The 26,520-nt window shown below is 40.4% G+C and overlaps 3 protein-coding genes and 1 long non-coding RNA gene across 12 annotated transcripts in view; 2 read left to right on the top strand and 2 right to left on the bottom strand.

Moving 5' to 3' along the window:
• dnajc17 (DnaJ (Hsp40) homolog, subfamily C, member 17) overlaps nt 1–5,869 on the bottom strand; it is a 41,457-nt gene extending 35,588 nt beyond the window's left edge. For both annotated transcript variants that reach the window (XR_009718372.1, XM_061301040.1), the window contains exons 1-5: nt 5,662–5,869; nt 1,682–1,751; nt 629–687; nt 458–545; nt 187–263 (exon numbers count right to left, since the gene is read on the bottom strand). Coding sequence is in view for 1 of the 2 variants with exons in the window: in XM_061301040.1 (XP_061157024.1) it covers nt 187–263; nt 458–545; nt 629–687; nt 1,682–1,751; nt 5,662–5,742 (375 nt within the window). In the remaining variant the exon portion in view is untranslated. The remainder of the gene's footprint in view (nt 1–186; nt 264–457; nt 546–628; nt 688–1,681; nt 1,752–5,661) is intronic.
• Nucleotides 5,870–7,713: 1,844 nt separating this feature from the next.
• inf2 (inverted formin 2) lies at nt 7,714–21,622 on the top strand. Of its 8 annotated transcripts, XM_061300878.1 has the most exons (23): nt 7,783–8,459; nt 12,295–12,705; nt 13,418–13,533; nt 13,659–13,818; nt 14,368–14,401; nt 14,501–14,642; nt 14,759–14,891; nt 15,023–15,688; nt 15,827–15,969; nt 16,053–16,114; nt 16,499–16,601; nt 16,687–16,772; nt 16,935–17,035; nt 17,104–17,174; nt 17,252–17,359; nt 17,429–17,499; nt 17,582–17,702; nt 18,429–18,593; nt 18,729–18,831; nt 18,930–19,082; nt 19,647–20,381; nt 20,636–20,689; nt 21,224–21,622. In XM_061300878.1, exons 2-22 carry the CDS (start codon nt 12,306–12,308, stop codon nt 20,686–20,688), a joined length of 3,726 nt encoding a protein of 1,241 aa, XP_061156862.1. In that variant the 5' UTR covers nt 7,783–8,459; nt 12,295–12,305; the 3' UTR covers nt 20,689; nt 21,224–21,622. The 8 variants fall into 8 exon arrangements, 7 of the variants coding, with proteins under 7 accessions (XP_061156868.1, XP_061156867.1, XP_061156864.1 ...); XM_061300879.1 differs by lacking the exon at nt 20,636–20,689 and having other exon boundaries at nt 7,781–8,459; XM_061300880.1 differs by lacking the exons at nt 20,636–20,689; nt 21,224–21,622 and having other exon boundaries at nt 7,774–8,459; nt 18,930–19,026; nt 19,647–20,021.
• Nucleotides 13,180–23,661, bottom strand: LOC133169050 (uncharacterized). The gene is made up of 2 exons (XR_009718355.1): nt 23,061–23,661; nt 13,180–13,781 (listed from the first exon to the last, which is right to left on the bottom strand). It is a non-coding gene; the product is annotated as an uncharacterized LOC133169050 (long non-coding RNA).
• adss1 (adenylosuccinate synthase 1) lies at nt 21,757–26,204 on the top strand. Its single transcript, XM_061300885.1, has 13 exons — nt 21,757–22,029; nt 22,896–22,998; nt 23,088–23,150; nt 23,401–23,451; nt 23,518–23,584; nt 23,658–23,765; nt 23,844–23,925; nt 23,993–24,119; nt 24,198–24,352; nt 25,405–25,529; nt 25,627–25,724; nt 25,808–25,957; nt 26,044–26,204. The coding sequence occupies exons 1-13, from the start codon at nt 21,841–21,843 to the stop codon at nt 26,094–26,096; spliced, it is 1,371 nt and encodes a 456-aa protein (XP_061156869.1). The 5' UTR covers nt 21,757–21,840; the 3' UTR covers nt 26,097–26,204.
• The last annotated feature ends 316 nt before the right edge of the window (nt 26,205–26,520 follow it).

Raw genomic sequence — 26,520 nt, forward strand, 5'->3', positions numbered from 1 at the left:
GCTATGTGATGAAAAGATGGAGCATCTGTTTACAGCCCCGAACTTGGCAAGTTTTCAGCTCAATAAGAATCAAGAAATTGAACAGAATGAAAACTACTCAAGTAAACTCCTGAGTGTTTTTTTTTTTCTCTTCTCAAATGCAGAGGACCGGAATGTGTCCTTAACATGAAGTAGTCATTGCCTCACCTCTTCTTCAAGTGTTCTTGTAATTTGCACTTCGTCTTGGGTCTGGACTTCTGCTTGTCGCTCTCTTGCCTCAAGATCTGTGAAGCGCAGAGGCAAAGGAAGTCAGCCCTCTCTCTACACATGTATAAAATCTGTAAATCTCAAATTCATATTCATCTTTTGATCAGAAACCAAAACAAAGCAATTGATCTCTCCTTTGGAGGGGACTGTATAATATCATATGATACTTAAAAAATTAAATTAAATTATGAATCATCTACAGGGCACCTACCAAGCTTAATCTTCTTTCTCTTGTCATCAAGTTTGCGGTTCCGTTCTTCCGCTTGTTTTTTGGCAGCGCAAATCTTGTCATAGGCGGCCTGAAAACACCATTGGGAATGTTAGGTTAAATGATTTTTTTTGCATATCGCAAGGGCCTACAGGAAAGGGGGGGGGCTCCTACCTTGGCAGCAGCATCGGTCAGCACCTCCAGAGCCTGAGACAATTGGTGAAAAAGCTCCGCTAGAGCAAAGCACAGAGAAAAGCAAAAAAAAAAAACATTGAAATTGAAACCCACATGATGTGTTTCTTTCATAAAAATCAAACTGCTCAATTTGCATTTTTGATGCATGGCGCTTGATGACGAGTGCCAAGACAGTCACATTATCTCCAGCGACTAGCCTGTAACACTGCACCAGCTCCAATGTCTTTGATTAGTGCGCCGAGAGGGGCCAACGCCGCAATCATCGCTACCACGCAATGTTCCCCACCGCCTCAGTTGTCATCCGACACACACACACACACAAAAGCATGCAAAAAGACCACAAGTGCTCCCTATCATGCAACACTACTGCACTATACCAGCCAAACTTAATCATTCTCTTATGGGAAGCCTGGCAGGCCAGTATGGTTACTCCCAGTAGGGATTGGCAAATTTGAACTAACAGAAGGCTGTGGAGATCATACTGCCAGCAGAGGTCAGATTACCTAAACGTAACAAGCGACAATGAAATCCGACTGAGAGGTAGTTTGAGCTGTCACGAGAAAAAAAAAAAAGTGACCCTTTGACGCAACCTTCCCATCTCGTGCGATTGGGACAAAGTCTGTCCATGTGTGGGTTCAAATGTTGGGGCCCTCCAAACCGCTTCTTTTCCATTTCTGGGAAACCGACCCCCTGCTTTTACATTAGCCATCTCAACCCCCAAGCCCACCAATTTCCCTCTTTCTCTCGCATGACATAATCAAGAATTATCTGAGCTGTCCAAAAGCCACATAAACCTCACATGAAACACTGGCTAGTCTTTTTTTCCAAGGTGCCTTTTTCACCGCCTGACAAAAAAAAAGGTATACACAGATTTCCTTGCGTGATTATACATCTGCTGGTTAGCGAGCGCCTGTTAGACGATCCAAGAAAGCAAAAAAAAAAAAAAAAAAAACGTATGTGATTTGACTGGGTCCAACGACAACTAAATAAATCTTAAATTGATTTTTACGGATATTGAACATTTAAACTTACCTGCTTTTGGATTGTCGGGGTTCTTGTCCGGATGGCATTTCAAAGCTTTCTGTCGATAGGCTTTTTTGATCTAAGTGAAGACAAGACAAAAAAAAAACCTCACAGTTGGACATGTTCAACAGAACACAAAAAAATTAAAAAACACTACACTTTGGCACAGGTTTTGGCAAAAGTAAAAATAAAACTCTATCTTTCCCAATTGTCTGCGTTTAACTTAAAATCAAGGTCGGTTTTCTTTGGACGAAATCAACACCTGAGCGGATTCTGTTTTTTGTCATTCTGACACATTCGTGGAAATGAACTTGGGCAGCGCATGCTACAGTAAACTACCCATGAAAGTTTGAGTTTGTAATATACATCTAAAAATTTAATCCATGTAAGAACACGCTTTAGGATCAGTTGGTTAAGAGCGAGTAGTCGATGAGACACTCTGGAGCTTCCTGTATAAAAATTTAATTTGTTTTTCTTTGCACAAGTTATAATTATACTCAGGCAGCTTTGTCTCTGTTCTGCATTATGTTCCGAAAGCTCCTTTCAGCATAAATCAGTCTCCTGGCAATTCGTTACAGGTCAAATGAAGCACCTCTCATTAGTCATTTGCAACAAGTACCTTGGGCCCACTGGCATGAACGTGCTGCTTTTCTTCTCGTGCTGACTTTACTTGGGGGCGTGTGGTAAGAACCACAAATCTAGTCTTCTCACTCCATTTTGTTTCATGTACACTTCAAACAATAAACAGCTCAAGGAGAGACCAGTCATCATTAGGAAGCCTTTCGCCTTGGTGCTTGGCAAAGACTTTATACGGCTTCAAATTGACACGCAAAGCTGGGGAAAGGTGCCATACACACGCTTAGCGTTGCTCGAAGCAGACTTTCTCTCTTTTTTTGCCTCTTTCTGCCTTTTCTTCCTTTTTTCCGTGTTGTACAATTTCAGATTGGAGCAAATTGCAATTTATTGACATTCAAGCAATGAAGAAGTGAGCAATTAGGAAGAAGGCAGATTTTTTAAATCACTCATTAAATGATTGAAAGGCTTCATTCACTTTTTGATCACATTAAAACAATTTTGAGAACAAGAAAGAAACCTTGAGGAAAGGGATGATGATGATGATGTGAAATTTTATGATTTATTTTTTCAAGTTAAAAAGTGCAGATTTCCAAATTCAAACTCTATTTATTACGTTTGTCATCTGCAGCACGTAGACAAGATAAACAACATGTCCATTGATATGCTGTAAAGTCAGCAGATGTTGAACAATGTTGATGTTTAACAATGTTAGGACAAGCTGAGCTGTTTGACTACTTGACTCTCATCAGTATTGTCGTCTGGCAGGGAGCAGCTACGTTGCACATCATCATCATCATTGGCTGACATCACAATTCAACAAAAAAGATTTTTCTACGTCATTTTGGGCGATTTGAAATTCTGTTGAACTTCAAACTTTAGTTGGAAAGCCAGCACGAGTCGGACTTGGTGAGAAAAATGTCTGCTCTGCCCCGAAACCAGAAGGAAATAAAGACACAAAAGAGGAGAAATACTCCTAAAGAGACAATACAATACTAATAATCCAAATGTATATTGTCTGTTTATGCCATTGACAACTCCCATGGCTGCTTTTGTATTCATAGGCAGGCTGACAACTGACACAACTAAGAGGAACAGGATGAATAACTTGGTTTTTGTGGGAGGAATAGTTGCGTTTCTTGAAACAAAAACAGTAGGGGGCTCGGAAGACAGCAAGGAGAAAGTGTCATTGTCAGTTATAATCACCATGCAAACAAGCCTCGGTCATAAAACACGAGTCGTGGCTTTACGTAGTATCTAATAAATAAGTCTGCTGTGTTCTTAATTCAAGTACAGTATATGTCAATGTCATGGCAATATCACCAAATTCCTTATTTGGGTCAGGACCACACTTTTTTTTTCCCCAGGAAAACTCTGCTTTAAATCAATTGCGGCCTCTAATATTTTTGTAGCACCACTTAAGTTTTTTTATGAGTACATCTGCTGCTCGGGGGAAAACTAAACATCAATTATATGTGCTGAAAATGGCCTGTGGAGGAAGTGTACATAAGGAGGGAGAACATAAAGTATGTTATAATCAAGGCTTCTATAAAACAAGTGCAAATAATGTTATGTCAGATGTTCTTAGTTTGCAAATCCATCTTCTGAGCATTTAGCCTGTCTGTCAACTGCAACACAAAAGGTATTTGCTATATTTAAAACACACCACAAGATATGGTGGTTATAAAAAGGGTGGCTCCCATATAACATGAGTTTGAATGTGGCTGGTAGATTCTGAACAGCTCCAACTCCAATTGTAAAAAGGTGTGCACACTTTTGCAACCACATGATCTCAATTGTTTCTTTTTCACATCCCCTCTCAAAAAGTGACTTTTTTTTCCCAGTACAAGTCAATACAAGTCATAGATCACATTATTCGTGGGACATGTTTGATAATTTATCTTGGTCATATTTTTTGTCCCACCAAAACCTGGCATTTTACAGGATGTGTAATTTTTTTACGTCCACTGAGTATTGTGTGGTGTCTTGCCTATTGACTTTGTCTCACCAAGTAATCAGTGAAAGGTTAAATCTTCTTTGAGGTCATTGAGATCTAATGTTTTTCTTATATACGTGCACACAGAGTATAATAAGTACACATGTGCACCCCACTATTATAATAACACCAGCCTATCATAGACTCAAACGTGCCAGCTACCGCAGCATTCATCGGAAGTGACAACAAAATGGAAGCAGAAGATGACGAATGCAAATCTCATATGTCGACGCCATGGCAAAGTCCACAGAAATGTGATCTGAGATGAGCCGCTTCCCTTCTTTGTAATAAACAACATAACAGCAGTGATCCAAATAACTGCCCATCAGCTGACATCTGTCTTCATCGAAGCCCCCCCACAGACTAAATGTACGGGCCACAAAAATGTCCCATCGCTCACAGCAATCAACAGACCTCACAGAACCAGTCTACTGTGTTTTAGAATCTTATTTCTGGCGCCGAAACCGCCACTAAGTTCTTGCAGCATTACCCTCTGTAAAAGACAGAACTTTTTTTCCAATTAAATAATTGACTGTATTCTGGCAGCACTGTTGATTTGCCATCTCGCTTGGGGATTTTAGATTTTGGATGCGTGGATGGAAGGTGCTTACCAAGGAGCTGACTATATAATGATCAGCCGCTTTGCAATGTAAAATAGAATAAAGAGGAAAATGGACCCAAGTTCTCATTTTTGCTCCAGTTTTGCTCCTCTTATTTATTATTTATTTATCACTCTTATTTATTCATTCTTTGTGCCTTCTGGTTTTGTTTTTTGTTCTTTTGTATGTATATTGTGTACTATGTCTTGTCACCGTGGGATAGTGGGAACGTAATTTCGATTTCTTTGTGTGTCTTGGCATGTGAAGAAATTGACAATAAAGCAGACTTTGATCTGAGAGGAAGGCAATTAGTATCATTTAATTAGTACACAGTGGAGAATGATGTCCACATATGTGCACTGATATTCATATTCATGCATGGAGCTAACTTCAGGGTAAAATTGAAGATCACGTCAATCATGTTTTCTCCCTTTCGAGTCATTTTTATGAACCATGAAAACTGGTGCAGCGTCTCCACCTAGCGGCCTTTTCGATCAACTACACGCGATACAGACAGCGTTTGGTGTATTATTTTGGGGTCGTATTGTTCTTTAGACCTCATCTTTTTTCTTGATTACTCTTTATAAACAATTGTTAATACGGGGGGGAGACAACATATATGTCAGAGAACGCTAAAAACATGCTGATGCTTCATTATTTGCTGCTTAGAGACATCAGATATGCCATGCTGAATCTTTTATTCACGTAAAATTTTCCAAGTTGATAGGTAAATAAATACTCTGCAAATAATACGTCATCATTATTTGTACACATAGACCCCCTTTAGTAAATCGTATCAAGCTGTAAACTCGTTTACGTACCTCCTTTGCTGTAGCAGTGTTTTTAATCTCAAGCAAACCATAAAGGTCCAGCTGCAGAATATCCTTTGCCTTTGAAGACATTTCTTCTCACCGTAAGTTTCTAATGTTACTAATGGCGCAAAATTCAAGAAAATGCTGTGAAAACAACGACCGGTTGCTCAAACGTAAATAGTTGTTGTCGGCGCTTTTTAATGACGCAATACCCGGCGCAAAGTATTCTGGGAAGTGTTGTTTTTTATGTGCATCTTCGCTTCAAACGCGATTGAGTTACATATTTCATAAAAACGAGAAAATGAGACATGCAAACTCCACACTAACCCAGTCTGTAAGGCGTTAATACTCACTCCTAGACCCGTGTAAATAAAATTATATAAGTACAATCACGCATATACAGCCAAAGTAATATTCTTTATTGTACAGCAGCTTAGTCTGAAATCACAAGATATCAAGAACTACGTTTTTTCACAATCATTTTAATCAGCTTTTGTTCTTCTGCAATTCTGTGGAACTCTGATCACTCCACTTAATGGCCAAGCCAATCCATTATTGCAACATTTCCTGTACGCAGCAGGATCTGTCCTGATCTGAATCAGCAAACATGCCCTGACTCGGGTTGGAGAAGCATGTCTGTTCTAAAAGCTACTTGGCAAATGAAATGCCATGAAGAATCTCATGCATTTACCGAATAAAGTCAAATGTCTCACATTGCCTTTTTTAAAGATTGACATAATTTGTGATCCATCATCAATATACTGTATCCTTTTAGTGACACAAAAAGACACTTTTAGAATAAAATTATTTGGTCTGCATGCATTTTTGTTTAAGTCTATGTGTACTTAAATGTTTATACTGTAGAGTTCGTACATTGTCAGGACAGTCCCAAGTTTACACAAGGTGGAACAGTTGTCTCAGCTTAAAAGAAATCTTAACTTAACAGTGTTTTCAGATACAATATAAAATTATGCCTAGAGCTGAATTGCAGCAATCGTTTGTATACTCGTGTTTTATCAGTCCTTTCTAATAATGGCCCCTTGTTCCTCCAGATGGACAAACTGTCACTGTGATAACACTGTAGGCTCCAACTAGCTACACAATAAAACAATTATTTTCCCTGCAGGGAAAGCATCTTCAATGTAGAGGATCTTCAATCTTAGTTTTCTGTCATTGTGGACCGCTGAAAACTATCAATATATATTTTTTGTTCCACTAACACATTTGTATTTTGCCTAATTTTAAAATCCTTCACCAATAGCTAGACTGGGATGGGCAATTTAAATGCTGTAAGGGGCCACAATTCCTACTAGGGGTAAATATGGACAAAGTATTTGCATACATGCAAAATACATGTTTTAATACATTTCGTCTTGGAACAAGTATTTTTCAACGCATGCAAAAAAATCCACTATACTAAAAAAAAAAAAAGGATTTGAAGCAAACAAAAATAACCACAATGTATTTTTGTTTTCAAAGTAAATGTCTTGCATAAAAAATAGCATTCAAGCATGGTTCAAAACTCCTGCACAAGAAAATAACTTTAAATCCAATTAATCAATGAGCTATTCAGATTTCAATGAGGACAATCCCTTCAGAAAACTCGTGATTGTTTGACAGATCAAAATTAAATATCATGGGTCTTTATAGTTGTTTTGTTTGTGCAATGTGCAAAACGAGTCTTCATTATTATTATTTGGGAGCTTAAGATCAGGGGATGCTTTGAGAATAATTGTCAATTTCTGTCTATGTGAAGCCCTTTGAGACTGCTTGTGATTTAGGGCTATACAAATAAACTTGACTTGACTTGATTACACTCCCACTTTTAACGATAACTTCCCCCACTTCGTCGCAGCTTGCTTATCTTCACTGTTGTCAACGGGGAAATGCAAACATACTGGCTTGGCATGGTCCTTTGGGCTTGGCAGGCTTGATTTAAATTCCGAAACATCTTAGTTATTTTTCTTCAGACAAGATCGGTCTAGACCAGAGTGCTGAGCAAGGCCGATATAAAAAGCAATGTTTTGTAGATTTCGAAAGTCTGTGATTAAGCATCAAATTGTTTCGTTTTTGAGGAATGAGTCAAATGGTCTGCACGAGTTCGGCTCCAGCCTCCGGGATGGAGATTAGTGTGAGGGAGGAGGGCGCACTACTGACGGCTGCGGACAGCTTCAGGAACCGCAAGAATATAAAAAAGATTGCATTGGGTTAGGGTGGGGAACTACTTCAAAATAACACGGCGCCTGCAAAACTGCGCTTAAAGAAGAGCTTTGTTGTCGCAGTAATTTTGTTGTTGATGGCTTTTTGGAATTCTGCACGCTCCGCAGGACGAGGCTGAAGACAGCACAGTGCGAACAATAAAGTGTGACGTTTAATCCGTTCGTTATCTTGCATACCTAGTTTTAGCATCGTACTACTTATTCCCAATCAGGCTTTATCAAGGCACTAACCCCATATTGTGCAGTTTAATCACGTTTATTCGCCAGTAATGCAGGAGACGTCGTCAAAACTTTATTGCGAAAGGCACGAGCGGAAATCGGAGCCTCGCGTTTACTTCTACGTTGACGTCACTCTTTTAAACAAGTGAGCGAGAGAGAGCGCAGGGCCGTGACGATTAAAAGCCACACAAACGCGCATACACACACCCACTCGGGTCGACCTACTACTGCCTTAATGCCTTAATTTGTGGAGATCCATGCTTCTTCCTTGACGATGTAAACCGGAGTGTGTTTGACATCTGGTGCCTCTCCCATCTGAACACACACAAGGACGCGATCACTCCAAGTGTATTTATAGAAGAAAACCAGGTAAGACATCATTGCGCATCTTCAATTATGCAACAGAAGATGTCATGTCAAATCGTTGCTGTCTAAGATACGGGACAACAGTCCAAGTCCTCTGCAAAGGCGCACCCCAAAGTCCGGCTTTTTTGTTGCCTGGTTTTAATCCAGCATGTTGCAGTCACCAATGCAGGCAAAGTGGCTCATTTGGTTAGGAATTGTGTGGCCGATGGCCGTATTGGATTGGACTGTTTACCCTTAAACTGGTTTGGAGAGGAGGAATGCTGCAAGGAATGGAAAAACGTGTCCAGTTGCCAAAGTACACTTTTATCTGGATCACGTTTTGTTTGTATGGATTTCTTGTGTGTATAAAGGTTAATTCGGTTTTAATTATGTGTTAACAAACCTTGTTCATTTTTAATAAAGTGAACTATTTTAATAGGACGTAGCACAAAGAGCTCTTGCATGCACGTTGCTGCCAAAAATAGGAGAGATGGGAAGGGTAGGTATCATTTTAATAAGATCCAGATGTTTTTAACTCTGAGCTTTCAAACCGTGCATGAAACGTGAATATTCATCTAAAAGTACTTTTTCAGTTTACATCAGGATCCCTTTGTTGTCGCTTTTGTTGTTCTGATTTTTAAGTTGTTCAAATTTGGAAAACTGTTTTAAAGTTAAATAATTCATTGTAGTCTCAAAGTATTAATGTCAGAAAACATTAACATTATTACTAATATTAAGATTCCAAATTGTCATTCAAAGTGTAAAGAGATGTTAACAAATGTGTGATAAATGTAAAACTACATCTCCCTCTGATGATGCCTGACAGGGATAAATAGAAACGAAAATCGGTTTAAATCGGAAAATCGGATTTGATTCACATGAATCAAATCAGTACATAGACTGTACTTCAATCGTATCGCACCCCATGTATTGCGATACGTATCCAATTATCTTTAATGAGAAATACACCCGTTATAAATTGGCTTGAGATTGCTGATGATTTTTTTTCCCCCATTTAATTAATTTAGAGCTTTGATGTGTTGTTACACGTTAGTAAATGTGTCAAATCCTAATCCGATTGAAGCCAACCAATTTGAATAATTTCACTTAAAATTAATAATAATTTAACATTATTATATTATATATTATTATATTATATTATTCTTGAATCGTATCATACCCTGTGTCAAGATGTGTATCAAATCGTCTTTTATTGGGGTCGAAAAGGACCCCTAAAAGATATTGCTAGTTATATGCTTATCACATCTTTACTTTTATGCTGCAGTAGCATCTTTGACTTTTGAGATTCTGACTGTAGTTACATAATAATATTCAAACGAATATGAACAATATTTGCAGTCTTGGGCTCTGCATATGTTTTAAATAAACGGAAGCAGTGGGTGTGCATGCTTAAATGTTAATCTAGTGTATAGTGGAGTTGGACTGTTGTGTAGGAGGCTCGAGCAGAGGACACATGAGTGGGTTTGTCCTGTAGGCTGTGAATCAGCTGCTGTTAGAGTTGCATGTGGGAGCTATTGGGGCAGACATAAAAAAATGGCTTTCAATTTATAAAAAGCATATTTTTCATTTATTCACCCAATAATGTTTTCGACATGAATTACTTTTATTGTGAATTAAAATCCTCAGTGAAACAGATGTTTCAAAAGAGGAACGTGTTTCCGTTCTAGCATGTTTATCTGGTTTCCTTTCCTGGGATAGTTTTCCTTCCTGAGAAATTCCTTGGTATCCCAGCATACTTGACGCACAGACACACCCTTTTCTCAGCAATAAAAATAGTAATTAAGAAAGTATGCAAATTATTGGACAATTGCCCAGATGACACACATTTACTTGGAATGTTTACTTCATCATCATTAGGTACAAAGGAATATTTTTTTGTGCAGTTTAAAATATAAACTTAATACATTTTGAAGTATGAGAAAAAGTTCAATATAATGCAATATAATAATTATAATTGAATAAAAATGCTACAAATTTCCCAATTTCAGTGGATTTGGTCAAAGCTTGTTTCACTTGGCTTCTGGACAAATAGACTGGTCCATCCTATACGTCCAGTTATAAAAACTCTGAGTCAACTTTCCGAACATTTTAGGAAACCATGACGCGTCAATTTCCTCAAATGTTTTCTGGTAAATATAGTTTTTGATTGACTTATTCTGGACATGTGATCACAGGAAGAGCCACTGTAAATAAAACTGAATACACATGGCTGTGTATAAACATTTTTTATGCATATCTTCCCATTTATGATCATCAAACAAATGCAAAATGTTTTTAATCATGTGTGTGTAGCTGAATTCTATCCTACTGAAAACCAGAATTAAAAAACATCCTTATATTTGATTCCAATAGGTATCTAATGTTTAAATTCAACCAGTGGTTTGTTAGGCAACGCTTGTCGAAAAGTGGGAAAGTGAGAATTCATTGATGGCATTGAGACGGTCTGTTGTGTCCATTGTGTCTTTCTGCCGGCTGCCACGGTAACGCGGCAGAATTGCGCAGCCTGAGCTGACAGAATTCCTTTGCAAGAGCCAAGAGTCACTTTACCTTGACTCTTTGACTCAAATGAAATTATTGCTGCAGTGCATCATATGAATACACGAGGCCGAGTCAATTAGCAAAAAAACATCTCATTGTGTAGAAGTTGGATATTCGAGTGTCAAGCAAAGACAATGGGCCCCTCTGCAAAAAACATCATTCCTTCCGAGCTACCCAAAGTAGCCAACCGTGACTCAGACCAAGCCGTTGTGTTTCTACATGCTCATCATTCTGCTTTGCCAAGTCACAGCAGAGCCGAAAACTATTTTTCTTTTAACACCAAACTAGCAAATATCACAACGTATTTTTAGACTTTTTGCAGAGCGCCTTCCCCTTTTTTGGACTTAGTCTGTGCTGCTTGTACGGGAATGTTTTAGAAGCTCTCCAGAGGGTAGGATGGTGAAAAAGGGAGTTGGCAAGCGAGGAAATCTGTGGTTGTGGCACAAAAAGCAGCATGTGTGCATTCATGATATATGCCTGCTTCGTCTAGAGAGTGGCTCCTGTGTAATAATTTTCAAGGTCTCTGATGAAGCATCATTTGTGGCGTAAATGGAAATGTGTTCTGCAGTGCACATGCAGGGAGTTTTTTTTTTTTTATGCAGGATTTAGTTGGAATGTTGTGTATGGCTGCTGCAAACGACCCGACTGCTGACATAGTCGTTTAGTCTCCCACAGAGTGCAAACGCTGTCATTCCCTATTGTTTCATTTTCCATCGTGATCCGGCCTTTCATTTTTTTGTTCTGCTCACTTATGATGAATGATGGTGACATTGTGCAGACAAATTCATTGAATTACAGATAAGTTTTCTCAAAAGAAAGAAGAATACTGGATATTTTATTGTTGCGTGTTTGTCAGTTTATTCATTTTTTTTTTATGTAACTTCCTGTATAGCTTTAACTTGTTTTTTTTTTTATTTGTGTGTATTGTTCCAAGCATGTTCCCATTCAATTCTGAGGAGAAAACACAAAATGATCATAAATATGATAAAAGATTTTTAGAATTGGCATTTTTTATCAATATAAATGGTGTTGTCATTGCCAATTCCTTCTTATCACACCCCAAAAAAAATAAATGCAGTTGTGTGAAAGTGGTTGACATAAGATTACTAAGCAAAATCTTTTCCCCTAGTTTTCACATGTTACAATTTGTAACTTAAAATGTAATTGTGAGAACTGAAACAGGAAGATTGTGTAATAAACCAACAGTACAGTGTTTGGAAAATAAAATAAATGCACTTCTGGGTGATGTGGAAGGAAAGGGAAGCCAAAGTGCATCACATGACTTTTTTTTTTTTTACAGGTGCTTTCACAATGATGACAGGGATTTCAGAAGTAAAGAAGAAATGGGCCGCAGTTCGGGGTCGCCTGGGCTCATCGCAGGACTCAGACACGCAACAGGAAGCCAACTTAGAGAATGCTGATCCGGAGCTCTGTATCAAACTTCTCCAGGTTCCCACTGTGGTTAACTATTCCGGCCTGAAACGGCGCTTGGACAGTAGCAACCAAACATGGATGGTGCAATTCCTGGAGTTGAGTGGCCTGGACCTCCTCCTGGAGGCCCTGGACCGCCTTTCGGGCCGAGGTTGCTCCCGCATTGCAGACGCCCTACTGCAGCTCACCTGCATCAACTGCGTCCGTGCTGTCATGAACTCTTCGGCTGGGATCCATTTCATCATTGATAATGAGGGATACATCCGGAAACTCTCCCAAGGTTACCACAAACATTCACATCATCATGTTTGTCTTCATACACAACTCAGAAAAAGGGGTAGTGGTGGAAATTTTGAGATGAACTCAAAAATGCACTATGACCTTGATTGTAATTTCATGATGAATGAAATTTGCTTCCTGTTTTCTAAGGAACTGAACAGCAAATTTCTCAATAGTGGGAATGGACCAATACATTTCTTTTTTCAGTGAAATTCAAACATTTCATCATGATGTTAATTATGAAATAATGAGACCGAGATGACTACAAACAGGATGTTCCAAAATTGAAGTTACCGAATTACAGATTGTGTCATTCGGTTGAAACAGATACCAAGAAAATTGTCACAAAAAAACATTCGGGAAAGTTTTTGTCATAAATTAGGACATTTGTTTTCAACTCAGTCAAATTAAGTTGACCTGTAAAGGTTACAAAGTATTTTAATTTGATTCTGAAATTTCACCAAGAAGCTCAATATCCCTTTTTGTGTGTAGTTTATTATACAAGCATTTGCAAGAGAATCACAAAAGCCTGTTTATAGTTTCCCCATAAGTTGGAATTTTTGAATCTTTATCTTTTGCCACATCCTCAAAGAACAAAGTCCACATTGCGCTGCCGAAAACTATGTGAGGCATATTGAGGTCTTGACACAAAAAGGAAGCGCCGCTGAGAACGTTTGTTTGCTGTGTTAATTAAATGTGTGTGTTCCACACAGCCTTGGACACCTCCAACACGATGGTGAAGAAGCAGGTGTTGGAGCTACTTGCAGCCCTCAGCATGTTCTCAACAGAGGGCCATCGCCTTGCTCTGGATGCTCTGGAACACTACAAGGCAAGAAAAATATATGCTCCCCACTCCAAAAAAATAAATAAAAATACCGCCCTCTTGTGGCGAGTTGCATTCCCAAGCATGACACCTAACTAAAGTTGACTAATTTCCTCTGATTTGTTCTTCAGGGCGTGAAGACGAGTCACTATCGCTTCAGCGTGATCATGAACGAGTTGCAGGCCACAGACAACGTTTCATACATGGTGACGCTCCTCAGTGTCATCAACGCCCTCATTTTCGGCTCCGATGACCTGAGGCAGAGAGATAAGATGAGGAAGGAGTTTATCGGTTGGTGCAGCCTGCCGCTGAACAATTAATCACACAATGAGTGAGGTCACTTTCCTGTGAGCTGACGCAGCATCTATGCTCAAAGTGAATACAAAGCACACAACGGGATATTATTGGAGCGTTAGTCAACATGTGTCTAAGAAAAGCATTGCATGGCGTCATTTTTCTCTGACAAATTCTTAAGCTTAAAACCAACAGTTGTGATTTACGATATCACACACTGCTACATCTTAAATTGAAAATATTTCAAATCATACAGACCTAATTTAATTGGATAAAATTAAAGTCATAATAACATATTCGTTCAGTTTGGAGTCTAAGATGACCAAATATACACACACATAAAAAAAAAAAAAAACTACCTGATTCCATTATGACCACCCACCTCTATGGACCAATCAATTTGGTTGGCCACGCCTCCTATAATTCCTCACCTGTGACAGACTTCCTTGTCCACTGTCTACCATTAATTCACCTCTATACATGATTTTAATGCAAAAAAAAAATTTAAATGATGTGACACTCTTGCTGTTGTTTGTTCCTCTGCAGGGCTCCATGTTCTTGATAGTCTACCAAAATTAAGGTGAGCATGCAGCCCTCATTTTTTTCCCCCTACCCTTGATTAATCAGCCTCTCATTTATTTACTTTTTTCTAATAAAAATGCATTTATGTGGCATGCAGAGAACAGGACGATGCAGACTTGATAATTCAATGTGAAGCTTTTGAAGAGGCGATGGCTGAAGATGAGGAGGAGCTCTTACGACTGTATGGCGGGATTGATATGAGTAACCACCTGGAGGTCTTTACAACTCTTTTTAACAAGGTAAGAGTTGTGTGCATTGATATATTGTGAACATAGATGTTTGACATCTATAGCATTCAATGGTGGTGCATATACTAAAAAATAATATACTGATACTCTTTGTTTATGTTTGCTAGGTGAGCAGCTCACCTGCTTCTCTCCAGCTTCTGTCCATCCTGCAGACGCTTCTCCTATTGGGGCCAAACCGCTCGGATATCTGGCTAGCTCTGGAGTCCGTCACTAACCGAGCCATACTGCTGGCCCAGGACTGTGAGTCAGCATTTACTATGACTTTGATAATGGCCGCCGCCTTATTAATGTTTGATGGAGTTGGAAAATAGCAATTAGCTGCTGCTGAGTGTAATTTTCTAGCAAGATTTTATTTTCTGTTTGGACTCCAGCCGAGATAGGATCTTTTGAAAAGATCATGGAGCGTTTGGTGTTCTCCAAGGCCAAGTTGTCTAAGGGTGGTCACGAACTGGATGGCCAGCTAGCCAGAGTGGACAAGGCTTCACAAACTAGTTTGCAAGACCCAAAGCAGCTGGAGAAATGCTCAGCATCACCTCAGAAGCCACTCTTTGCTCATCCCCCTCCACTGCCGCTTCCTCCGAATATGACTGAACACCAAGGTTCTCTTCCATGCCCACCTCCACCGCCGCCACTTCCTCCAAATAAGACAGGGCCCCCTCTTCAGTGCCCACCGCCGCCGCCTCCACTCCCTGGTGGATTTGGTGGACCCCCACCACCACCTCCGCTACCTGGAATGACTCGTCCACCACCACCGCCTCCGCTACCTGGAATGATGCTTCCACCACCACCGCCACCACTACCTTACGGTTCTGGCATGGGTCCGCCACCACCTCCACCCCCTCCGCCAGGTATGAGAAACGGCCCACCGCCGCCACCGGCCTTACCCGGCATGGCGCCACCACCTCCACCTCCTCCCTCGGGCATGATAGTGGCTCAAAGCAGCCACGCTCTGGGCTGCGGCATACCCGCAAAATTGAGCCGATGTCCCACGCTGAGGATGAAGAAGCTCAACTGGCAGAAACTGAGGTCTGTCACTGGTGAGTAAGGCCAATTAGATGGGTGTTTTTTTCTAAAATAGTAAATATGCATTTTGAATACTAAAATATCAGGATTCGGGTTCAAAGAAGAGCAAAACAAAATTGACAAGATGGCTTCCTTTCCTCTTCCACACGCAGATGGTCACTCCATGTGGGCTTCAGTTCAGAAAGAGCCTTCTTACGAGCCGGACTACGGCAGTATCGAGCAGCTGTTCTGTCTCCCGGTGACCGAAGACAAAGACAAGGGGGCAGCTGCTCCTGTCAAGAAGGAGCCTAAAGAGGTGCGCACGGTCAACAATCTGCCATGAAGTATTCCAAACAAACAGCCGACTTCCTCAGACAATTTATTTCTATTTGCTTCTAGATTACTTTCATCGATTCCAAGAAAAATCTGAACGTAAACATATTCCTGAAGCAATTCAAATGGTGAGACACGAATTATTGGGTTGATCGGTTTTATGCGCATAAAACCGACAGTCGATGTTTCAATAATTCAGTGGTTTTAAATAAAATAAAAAAATTAAAAAGAAATTGGGGAGGGGATTCTATTTTCTGGCATGTTAAGGACCAAACTGAATCTTATTTCAATAACATTTGAGCATTTTTTGCTGTGTATTTTAAATGTTTGTTTTTTAATTAGGAATGGAAACTTTAATATTTTGAATCCAATTTATGGATTCATCGGCAGATTAATCAGTTATTTCAATAATCTATAGTTGCATCTATACTTGGCGGTATTGCTAATATTTTGCCCTACTTAGTGGATTGCTGTGCATGTCCATCTTAATCTTCCAAATGTTCTATGTCCAGCTCAAATGAGGACTTTGTGATGATGATTCAGAAAGGTGACAGATCCAGGTTTGATGTAGAGGTGCTAAAACAGCTCCTGAAGCTCCTGCCAGAGAAACATGAGGTTCGTTGATACCTACGCAATGTCTTATAGCTGTCATTCAATGAGGCCCACTCGCAAGAGTCGTGATGTTGCCTTTGTCATCTAGATTGAAAACTTGAAGTCTTTCCAAGGAGAAAAAGAAAAGCTGGCAAATGTCGACCGTTTCTTCACATTGCTCCTCAATGTCCAAAGGTAACTTCTTTCCTCAAACTGTTCTAACATGTGAGCTGCCTGCTTTATAAGTTACTCTGTGAAAATGGGCCAAAGGAGACCATTAAATTTTTCAATGGCATCAGATGGATTTTGCTGCCTTTAAAATGTGACCTTCAACTCCAATTTGTTGTCTACCATCAGTTATCAGCTGAGGATTGAGTGCATGCTGTTGTGTGAGGAGACTGCATCAGTGTTGGAAATCCTCCGACCTAAAGTCAAGCTGCTGGAGGAGGCTTGTCACTGTAAGTGCACTTTACCGAAAGAACCTCATCCGGCTTACCAAAAACTAATTTCAACCTTTGGTTCTCAGCTCTCAGGGCAAGCACATGCATTCCCACTTTTTGCAGGCTCATCCTTGACGTGGGCAATTTTCTTAATTACGTAAGGGTGCCAAATATCGGTTTTATCGCATCGAAGGCTTTTTTATTTATTTTTTAATCGCTTAAATCTTCTTCTAGGGAAGCCATACAGGAAATGCAGAGGGATTCAAAATCAGCTCTCTTCTCAAGCTTACAGAGACCAAAGCCAACAAGAGCCGCATTACACTGCTTCATCACATCTTAGAGGTACGGCAAAGATCAACCTTTTACCTTAAAGCATACATTTATGAATAACACACTTTTTTTTTTTTAAAGGAAGCAGAAGTAAGCCACCCAGAGCTATTGGAATTGCCAGAGGACATTGAAATCTGCCAAAAAGCTGCAGGGTACAATTTATCTTTCCGCATTCTTGCATATTATCACCCCCACAAATATGTGAAATAGTCCAAACTATCCCTCCTACCACAGGATAAATCTAGATTTTGTCCAATCCGAAACCAACGGCTTACTTAAACGACTGAATGAGGCTTTGAAGAAAGTCTCCAATTCTTCGGAAGACATGAAGCAGCAATATGCAAAGGTTATTGAGGTAAGATTTGCTTTGTTGTGGAAACAGTAGCCAATGTTACCATATTTTCTGGACTAAAAGGCGCACCTTCAATGAATGGGCCATTTTAAAACTTTGTCTTTATATAACCCGCACCGGACTATAAGGCGCACCATCATGTCAGCTTTTTAATGCAAATCAAATCATTCTCCATTTTATCTTTTTTATTTCATCTTCAGACGCAACAAATTACTTTATAATCACAAAATAATGATCCATAGTCTTTTTGATTCATAGTCTTCAGCGGGCCACTTATGATTGATTTCATGACACAATGCTTCGGGCCAGTTTAAATTTAGGAATTTGGTCCACATAAGGCGCACCAGACTATAAGGCGGCTTTTGAGAAATTTTGGGGGTTTTAGGTGCGCCTTATAGTCCGAAAAATACGGTAGTTCAGCAGCATCTTAAAGGGGTGCAGCATACTTTTTGTCGTAAACAAAATATTATTTCTGTATTATTATTTTTAAATATATAAACTGTTTGAACAGGAGATGTGACAGAACTGCTTGAAAGCAATATTGTGACATGATGATATATTTGCAGGAACCCTCCAGTACCTACAAGTATTTGGGCTCAAATGAATTTGGTATTTTTAAATCCAGTGAGCTACTAAATGGCAAAAAAAGAATAATACTGCATTGATTTTGATGCCGCCTTTTGTGAAAGCTTGTCTCATTGTCACAAAAGCTCCAATTCTGTGCTACAGGAAAATCTGGCGGCGTGTCAAGCTTTGAGTGAAAGATTTGTGGACATTGACAAGAAAAGGAGTGAACTAGCTGTCTACTTTTGTGAAGATGCCAATAAGCTGTCGCTTGAAGAGCTTTTCGGAACAATCAAGACTTTCCGGGAACTTTTCATCAAGGCGCTGAAGGTCGGGATAATACTGGTGTCATTTATAGTGTGAAAAACGTTTTGTTGAGTTGCCGCCTAAGTCGAAATTGCTACTGTGTGTACAATTTGTACTCGGCAGAGTGACACTTCTTTTTTTTTTTTTTCACAAATGCAGGATAATAAGATGAGGAAAGAGCAGGCAGCCAAAACTGAGAAGAGAAAGAAGCAACTGGCAGACGAAGAAGCCAAGAGACAGAAGGGAGAGAATGGAAAAATAAGTAAGTTGTGACAGCAACACTTACAAATCCCAGTTGTAATTTGAAAAGTATTGACCTGACTTTTTTTTTTTTAATAAATAATCGCTGTCCCTCGCCAGTCAAGAAAGGCTTTGTGCCACAGGATGACGGCTGCATAATCGACCACCTACTCGCAGACATCAGGAAGGGTTTCAGCCTAAGAAAGACCAGGCCAAGGTGCGATTTGGAAAGCCTCCCTCATAGTGAAATGAGTAGGGATACCTGCCCACCTGGTAAGGACAAGAGACTGTGGCAGTTCAAGCGCTGCTCCTGAGTCACTAAAAGCCTTGTTGCTTTCATGTGCCCGTATAATGTCCTTCAGCTTTTATATGTACGTGCTTGGGAAATGTATTGGCATGCAGCATCACTCATGACCTCAAAAGCAAAAGGTCCCCCTCCACACACATATTTTTGTTACAACAGGGTTTCCCAAACTTTCATCTAAAGACCCAATACTAGAAATTTACTTTCGTCATGTGGTGGCAAAACTTAAAGATGACAATTTACTACAACAGGCGTGTCAAAAAGTCCTTTGCCAAGAAATATAAATGCGTGCCTGCCTATCAGTAAAGTAACTTATAACATTTTACTTGATGGTCAGACTGACCAACTTTTGTTTGGGAAACCTTGTCTGAAGTTTTTTTCCCCCCTGAGTCAACAAGAACAGGCTACAACAGATCCCCCACCCTCACTTTAATTACCAGTTCAACCTCGGCAGGAGTCTCATTTGTGTTTTGTGATGCCTCTTTGTAATTTCTAAGCAGGGTCAGTAATGCTCTTGACCTTTCACCATTTAGGGTCAAGTGTGAAGCCTGCAAGCGAAAAAGCCGCAGAAGTGGCCTGCACCGTTTCCGCGCCCAGCACACTTCCAACAAAGGCTCACCAAGCCAGCACAGGCGAAGTGAACGGTTTTCTCAGCTCCCCAAACGAGACTCCCTCCACGGCGGGGGAATCGGCTTCGAAGTCATCCCCGGACAGTCCGACATCGCTACAGGAGGAGTGTACCTCAACTACGCCTACAGCACCCCAAACTAAACTTGAGCTGGAACCTCAATCAAGTGCCCTCACAGATGTCGAATCAACCGAGACCAGTTTGCTCAGCCCAACCTCTTTGTCAGATTCTGACCTGATAGATGGTGCGTTGGATGAAACTTCGAGCCAGGTATCTCAGAAGTTAGCACCTAAGGAGCCAGCGGACATTATTGTGAACGTTCAACTCGCAGTTTCTGCTAGTGAAGGGAATGCAAAGGCACAAGAGGACCGGAAAACTATTTGTTTAGAAGGGGCTGAAGAAAAAGCGGCTAGTCTCGAATTGCATGCTGTCAAATCATCCGGGAAGGATGTGGTGAGCTGCACGCATGCAGACCCCAAAAGCAACCAAACTTGTACGGAGAGCATCTTGGAATGCGACGGCCAGGGTGCAAACAAATCTCAAGGTGCGCCATCGGAGTTTGAAGAGGAAACTCCCACTCTAAACTCCGAACCAAATAAACGGCCAAGCTTCTTTGAACGCAGCAAAAAGAAGAATTCAGGTAAACCATCTCATTTAAATAAAACGTTTTGGAATGTTAGTCTTGTGATATTACTTGGAGGGAAATTTTTTTGGGTGTTATTTTTACTGCACTCTACTTTATATATCGTATTATTTTTAGAAGGTGATTGTGAGAATTTTCCAATATGTGCCTTTTTTTTAATTAAAGACAATGAATACAGATTTTGCTTGTGTTTGCCAATGGACAGTTTGTTTGAATGCTCTGTTTTCCGTTCTTACTCTCTAAAACACAAGGTAACAGTGGGACAAGACACATTAAACCTAAAAAGGGCTGTGTGGTGCAGTGAGGTAGGTCAAACGGTGGGATGGTAAACTGTAAGCAGGAACATCATCCTAATAAACTCACTCACCGTCCAAACTTTGTGGCAAATAACACCATTTGTTGCTCCGACTGGGATCTGGATTTCATTTGTTTGTGTCGTCCAACTTTTAACACGTCTCTTTCAATGATGCAGTCATTGATTTGTCTAGAAGGTGTTTTAACAACAATGGAAACTTTACTAACTAAAAATGGATCAAATATATTTCTGCAGCAACTTTTCTCATTTCAGTCAGTCTTGACTATGCCAGTCATTGTGAATGAAGTTCTCATGACAGCCTTCACTATTGTCTCTTCCATATTTTTCCGTCCATTCCTTCTGCTCCTCGGGTTGTTTTAAATCCACTAATGACAGTCTCATGTGCTTCTTGTAAACTGCTGACTGTGTTGTCTAAATATAAATTTAGTTAATGATCTAAAGTAGATTATCTATTAATTACATCAGAATTGCTTTTAAACTAGAAATATTGTCCTATTCACTTTTGATTATCCCCCTTTACTAGATTCCAGAAAAAGGAGATCAAGAGGAAAAAGAAAAAGCTGATGTCACCGCAGTTGTGAACTGGCAGGACTTCAGAAAACGGAAAATAATATTTTTGTGAGATTAAAGAAGATTGTTTTGTAGACCAAGAAGAGTTTATAAAGTCATCCGAGGCTGGGCCGACTTTGACAGCACTTTGGATGTAAACATGTCACTTTATGTAAATTCTTTGAAAGTCATTGGAAAAGCGCTTTATATATGGTTTTGTATTGTAAAAGTAATGTGTGTGTGCGCTTTAAAAAATTGGAGATGCTCATGGAAAGAAAGGATGCAAGAAACAATTTAAAAAATGTTAAATCACTTAATACTGTATTGTAACTTTTAATGCTTAACCTGTTTTAATAAAAGTAATTGGACATTAGGTGATTTTATTGCGTGACTCTTGAGGAGCCTTGACTGTGGTAGAAATAATAATTTGACCCTCAGGTCTAGTCCTGAAGTCCGCCACAAGACAACCATTACGCACGGTCGCACGCGGGTGTATCTGTCTGTGACATCATCACCCTTACCGATATGGCAATGCCCCCTCTTGGAGACAGCTAGTCCTCTTGAGACGGCCAGCCTGAAGCTTGCGCCATCATGTCGCTCAGTTGGTCGGCTAAGGATCATAAAAACACGACCCAGCACGTCGCAACGGGACTCAAGAGAGCGCGCAACGACGTGGGAAACAAAGCGACTGTTGTTTTGGGTGCGCAGTGGGGCGACGAGGGCAAAGGTAAAGTGGTCGATCTGCTCGCCACTGAAGCGGACGTTGTCTGCAGATGTCAGGTAATTCGAATCAGGCTCAAGCTAAACTGCGATTCGAACTATTTGATTCGTGCATTATTATAAGATCGACGTGCATTTGTTGGATTTCGGTGGAAGAACACTAATGAAGTTGCTCTGATTGTTAAAATCAACAATCCAAATAGATTTAATTTAAATGCATTGTTTTATTTGCGCGTGCATTGATTTACTATAATAACATTTAGACAGTTTCAGCTTCAGATGACTCGCATGTGAGATATAACACTGGTCAGAAATCAGTTCTGGACAAGCTGTCAACAGTTGCTGCATGTTGTACTTTCTCCTCTCCGAGCACAAGTACGCTCCCTCCCCTACACACACACACACACACACACACACACGCGCGCGCGCACACACGCGCGCACACAGTGGACTGCATGTACAGCAGATCACATTCTCAGAGTGACTTGATACATGAGAAGGCCAGGTCTGAGCCATTGGAGGAGCAGACTTGGGCCCCACAACAACTTCTGAGCCAAGAGTATTAAAATAGGCCGGACAGGGTCTATGTGAAGTGGTAAAGGCCACGGATGGTCATTAATAGCCTTAATGTGGGGCCAGGGCTGAGACTCATCGTTCGGCACATTGGAAAATATTGTATAATATAATTTAATAAACTGGTTGCATAAGTGTGCACCTGTCTGTACGATTGAGTCATGTGTGCAACCCTTTTAGGTTACGCCAAATCTTTTCAGTTGGATCAAGGTCTTCAAGTCAGTGTGATGCTTAAAGTTGAAACAGTGTAAAATTTGAAGTTTTACGATCCAAACTTTTGTTTGATATGAACTTCCCGCACTTGTTTGTTTGGGTGATTTAAAAAATACATATATAACGGCTTTGATTCTCAGGGGGGCAACAATGCAGGACACACTGTGGTAGTGGACGGCAAAGAGTACGACTTCCACCTTCTCCCCAGTGGAATCATCAATTCAAAAAGTGTCTCACTCATTGGTAAAAACAGCAAGTGAAACGATTTCTTTAAATCATAAACACAAATGCGTCTGTAGTGTCACCTCTTTGATATCTCTTTGGTCTGGCAGGTAATGGCGTGGTCATACATTTGCCTGGCCTGTTTGAGGAGGGCGACAAAAATGAGAAAAAAGGTAGAATTCACACAATCAGCAATTCTGCCTTTCCAAAAATGTCCTGGAATTAACATACCATTATTTGTTTATATTCTGCCCGTCTTTTTAAAGTGAAAAAATGTAAACAAAATATGACCTATCAGTATGACGCCAATTGAAGGCGCAATATATTTTCGATAAAATTGGGCATTGTTATCTTTGGAATGGCAGAATGTTAAAAGTCGAAATATTTATTTATTTAAAATATAATACTCTGTTCTCTCATCAGGGTTGAAAGGCTGGGAAAAGAGACTGATTGTCTCAGATCGAGCTCACCTTGGTGCGTATGGCTTTGCATTTGTTTGTATTTTTATGGCGCTTTCATCAACTTCTCTGCTCTCCTCAGTGTTTGATTTCCACCAGGTTGTCGACGGATTGCAAGAAACTGAAAGACAAGCGCAAGATGGAAAGAAGTAAGCATCGAAACTCTTTTTGCCTACAACCATTCGTTTGTCCGTGTTTCAATCATCTGCTTTTTCATATTAGTATTGGAACAACCAAGAAGGGCATCGGACCTGCATACTCCAGCAAAGCGTCACGCACGGGTCTTCGCGTATGTGACCTTTTGGGTGACTTTAAGGACTTCTCTAGCAAGTACGGCGATAACGTCAACCTCGTTCTTTTTTTCCTATGTCCTTCATGCCAATTATGGCTTATATGAATCCCCTTCAGATTCATGAACCTCGTCCGCCAGTATCAATCCATGTATCCAACCTTGACAGTCGACGTTGAGGACCAACTGAAAAAGCTTCGGGTAGAGACGAGAACATTTGGTTTCTTGGGGGCTGCTTCCCACATGAAAGTTGTGCTCGGTTGTGCAGGAATACGGTGAAAGATTGCGTCCCATGGTCAGAGATGGAGTCTATTACATGTATGAAGCCCTTCATGGATCTCCAAAGAAAATTCTGGTTGAAGGGGCCAATGCTGCTCTCCTTGATATTGACTTTGGTAGGATTTTCAACATTTTTATTTATATGAAAATAATTATTTTTGTGATTGTATTATAATGATAAATGCTCTCCTTAGGTACATATCCCTTTGTGACGTCATCAAACTGCACCGTGGGCGGGGCATGCACCGGCCTTGGCATCCCCCCGCTAAATATCGGCGATGTGTTTGGTGTTGCTAAGGCCTATACCACTCGTGTGGGAATTGGAGCCTTCCCCACTGAGCAACTCAATGTAAGATGATGATGTCACTGTCTTAAGTGGGGAACACGTATACCAACAATTCCTCTCCCTAGCGATCACAGTATCAGAAAGATTATCACAGTAAAAAGACAAGGCAGTTTTTTTAATGTTTGAGTTTGGTTAAAATGTTACAAAACGGGTATGTGTGGACCCCCCCCCCCCCCTCCCTCTCTCTTTTGAAGGGAATCAAATGACAGCATCTGCATGTGAGGTGTTAAATGGCTGACCGACACTTTGCCCTTATACAGGTCACAGACAGAGATAAATTTAAGGCCATAGGTCACATTCAGAATACATTTAGTGTGACCAGCAGATTCCTATTACGACTTACTGAGGGAATAAATTATTAGACATAATGTATAAATGTTTTGTTGTAGGTTACTTTGCTGTCTGCTTAAACACATATACCCACGAACCATATTAGTACATTGAGTACAAGATACTGTGCAGGAGCGCTATTAAATTTACAAAGAAAATTATGCACCATTTTGACTCACACGGTCATAGAGAAGTATTGATTTAACAATATGCAGGGGCGGAACTAGAACATTTCCGGTGGGGTGGCCAGGGTGACTGGTGCGTGGTGCTAAAACTTTCGCTAATGTTAAATACTATTGCTAGTAGTAACAAGTAAATAAACGTACCAAATACGCCAACCCATTCTTCAAGCCTGCTTCATATTTCTTATTTCAATTGGTATTTATATACCGGCTCAGTGGTCTAGTGGTAGAGTGTCCGCCCTGAGACTGGAAGGTTGTGGGTTCAAACCCCGGCCGGGTCATACCAAAGACTATAAAAATGGGACCCATTGCCTCCCTGCTTGGCACTCAGCATTAAGGGTTGGAATTGGGGGGTTAGATCACCAACTGATTCCCGAGCGCGGCACCGCTGCTGCTCACTGCTCCCCTCTCCCCCAGGGGATGGATTAAAATCACACGGGGATGGGTTAAATGCAGAGGACAAATTTCACCACACCCAGGTGTGTGTGTGACGATCATTGGGACTTTAATCTTAATCTTAATCTTTAATTTGTTTATTTGTAGGCAGTCGGAGAACTGCTGCAGACAAGGGGTCATGAGGTGGGCGTGACCACAGGGAGGAAGCGACGTTGCGGCTGGTTGGATCTCGTTATCGTCAGATACGCACACATGATCAACGGCTTTACTGCGTGAGTGTTATTATGTGGAGCAGGCTTGTTTTCTTTATTTTCTGCCCTCTCGTAACCATAATGAAGTTTACCTTCAACTCTGTCAACCTCCCTGCAGTATCGCTTTGACAAAACTTGACATTCTGGATGTGTTGGAGGAAATTAAAGTAGGAATTGCTTACAAACTCAATGGGAAAAGAATTCCACATTTTCCAGGTAATTTTTGGAGACGAGGTGATGAAAGGGCAGGTGACATTCATGGTAGCCCTTTATTCATTGTGTGTTTATTTAAATTCTAGCAAACATGGATGTTTTGCATAAAGTGGAGGTTGAATATGAGACCTTCCCTGGGTGGAAGACAGACACATCTGCAGCCCGGAAGTGGGGTGACCTCCCTGTCAAGGCACAAAACTATATCCGCTTCATTGAGAACCACATCGGAGTTCCCAGTAGGTTTTAACTTCAAATTCACATTTGACCTTCATTGATGCCTTTGAGTATATTTGTGACGCTCTCTCCCTCTCACTCCCTACAGTCAAATGGGTCGGTGTTGGAAAGTCCAGGGAGTGCATGATCCAGATGTTTTAGATGGGAAACCCTTGCTCTTCATTCACAGTTGCACAGATATTGTGGTATTTTTATTTCTAAAAGTGATCTCCTCGTCACCAGTTATTAATAAATAATATATCAATGAAAGCTTGCTTCACTCTTTATTTTGTAATATTTTATGGTCAAAAGTAAATATGACATTTATTGTGGCCTTCAAGAAACACAGATGTGGAGGCATGTTCTCTAAGATCAAACATGGAAGTTGGTGCACTGTTGATATTAAGCATCATCAAGTTTGATATGTTTGAGATTAGGAGAGAGGAGTAACAAGATCAGACTTGTTCCTCTCACACTTTGCCGTACTTTTTTACAGTCGTTTGACGCGCCATTTGTTGTTGACAATCGTAAATTACAACACTTTCCTAGCACCTGAACGCGGCAGCGTCCAGCAAGCAATCACATA

Source organism: Syngnathus typhle, linkage group LG16 (assembly GCF_033458585.1).
Source record: "Syngnathus typhle isolate RoL2023-S1 ecotype Sweden linkage group LG16, RoL_Styp_1.0, whole genome shotgun sequence".
Taxonomy (NCBI): Eukaryota; Metazoa; Chordata; class Actinopteri; order Syngnathiformes; family Syngnathidae; genus Syngnathus; species Syngnathus typhle.

Excerpts from the sequence above, each read along its gene's own strand:
- adss1 (XM_061300885.1), top strand. The coding sequence starts at position 21,841 with ATGTCGCTCAGTTGGTCGGCTAAGGATCATAAAAACACGACCCAGCAC. Across the intron at positions 23,585-23,657 it reads CAAGCGCAAGATGGAAAGAA|TATTGGAACAACCAAGAAGG; the intron begins GTAAGCATCGAA and ends TTTTCATATTAG. Across the intron at positions 24,120-24,197 it reads TCTCCTTGATATTGACTTTG|GTACATATCCCTTTGTGACG; the intron begins GTAGGATTTTCA and ends TGCTCTCCTTAG.
- inf2 (XM_061300878.1), top strand. The coding sequence starts at position 12,306 with ATGATGACAGGGATTTCAGAAGTAAAGAAGAAATGGGCCGCAGTTCGG. Across the intron at positions 16,115-16,498 it reads TTCCTGAAGCAATTCAAATG|CTCAAATGAGGACTTTGTGA; the intron begins GTGAGACACGAA and ends TTCTATGTCCAG. Across the intron at positions 17,036-17,103 it reads GCTGGAGGAGGCTTGTCACT|CTCTCAGGGCAAGCACATGC; the intron begins GTAAGTGCACTT and ends TTTGGTTCTCAG.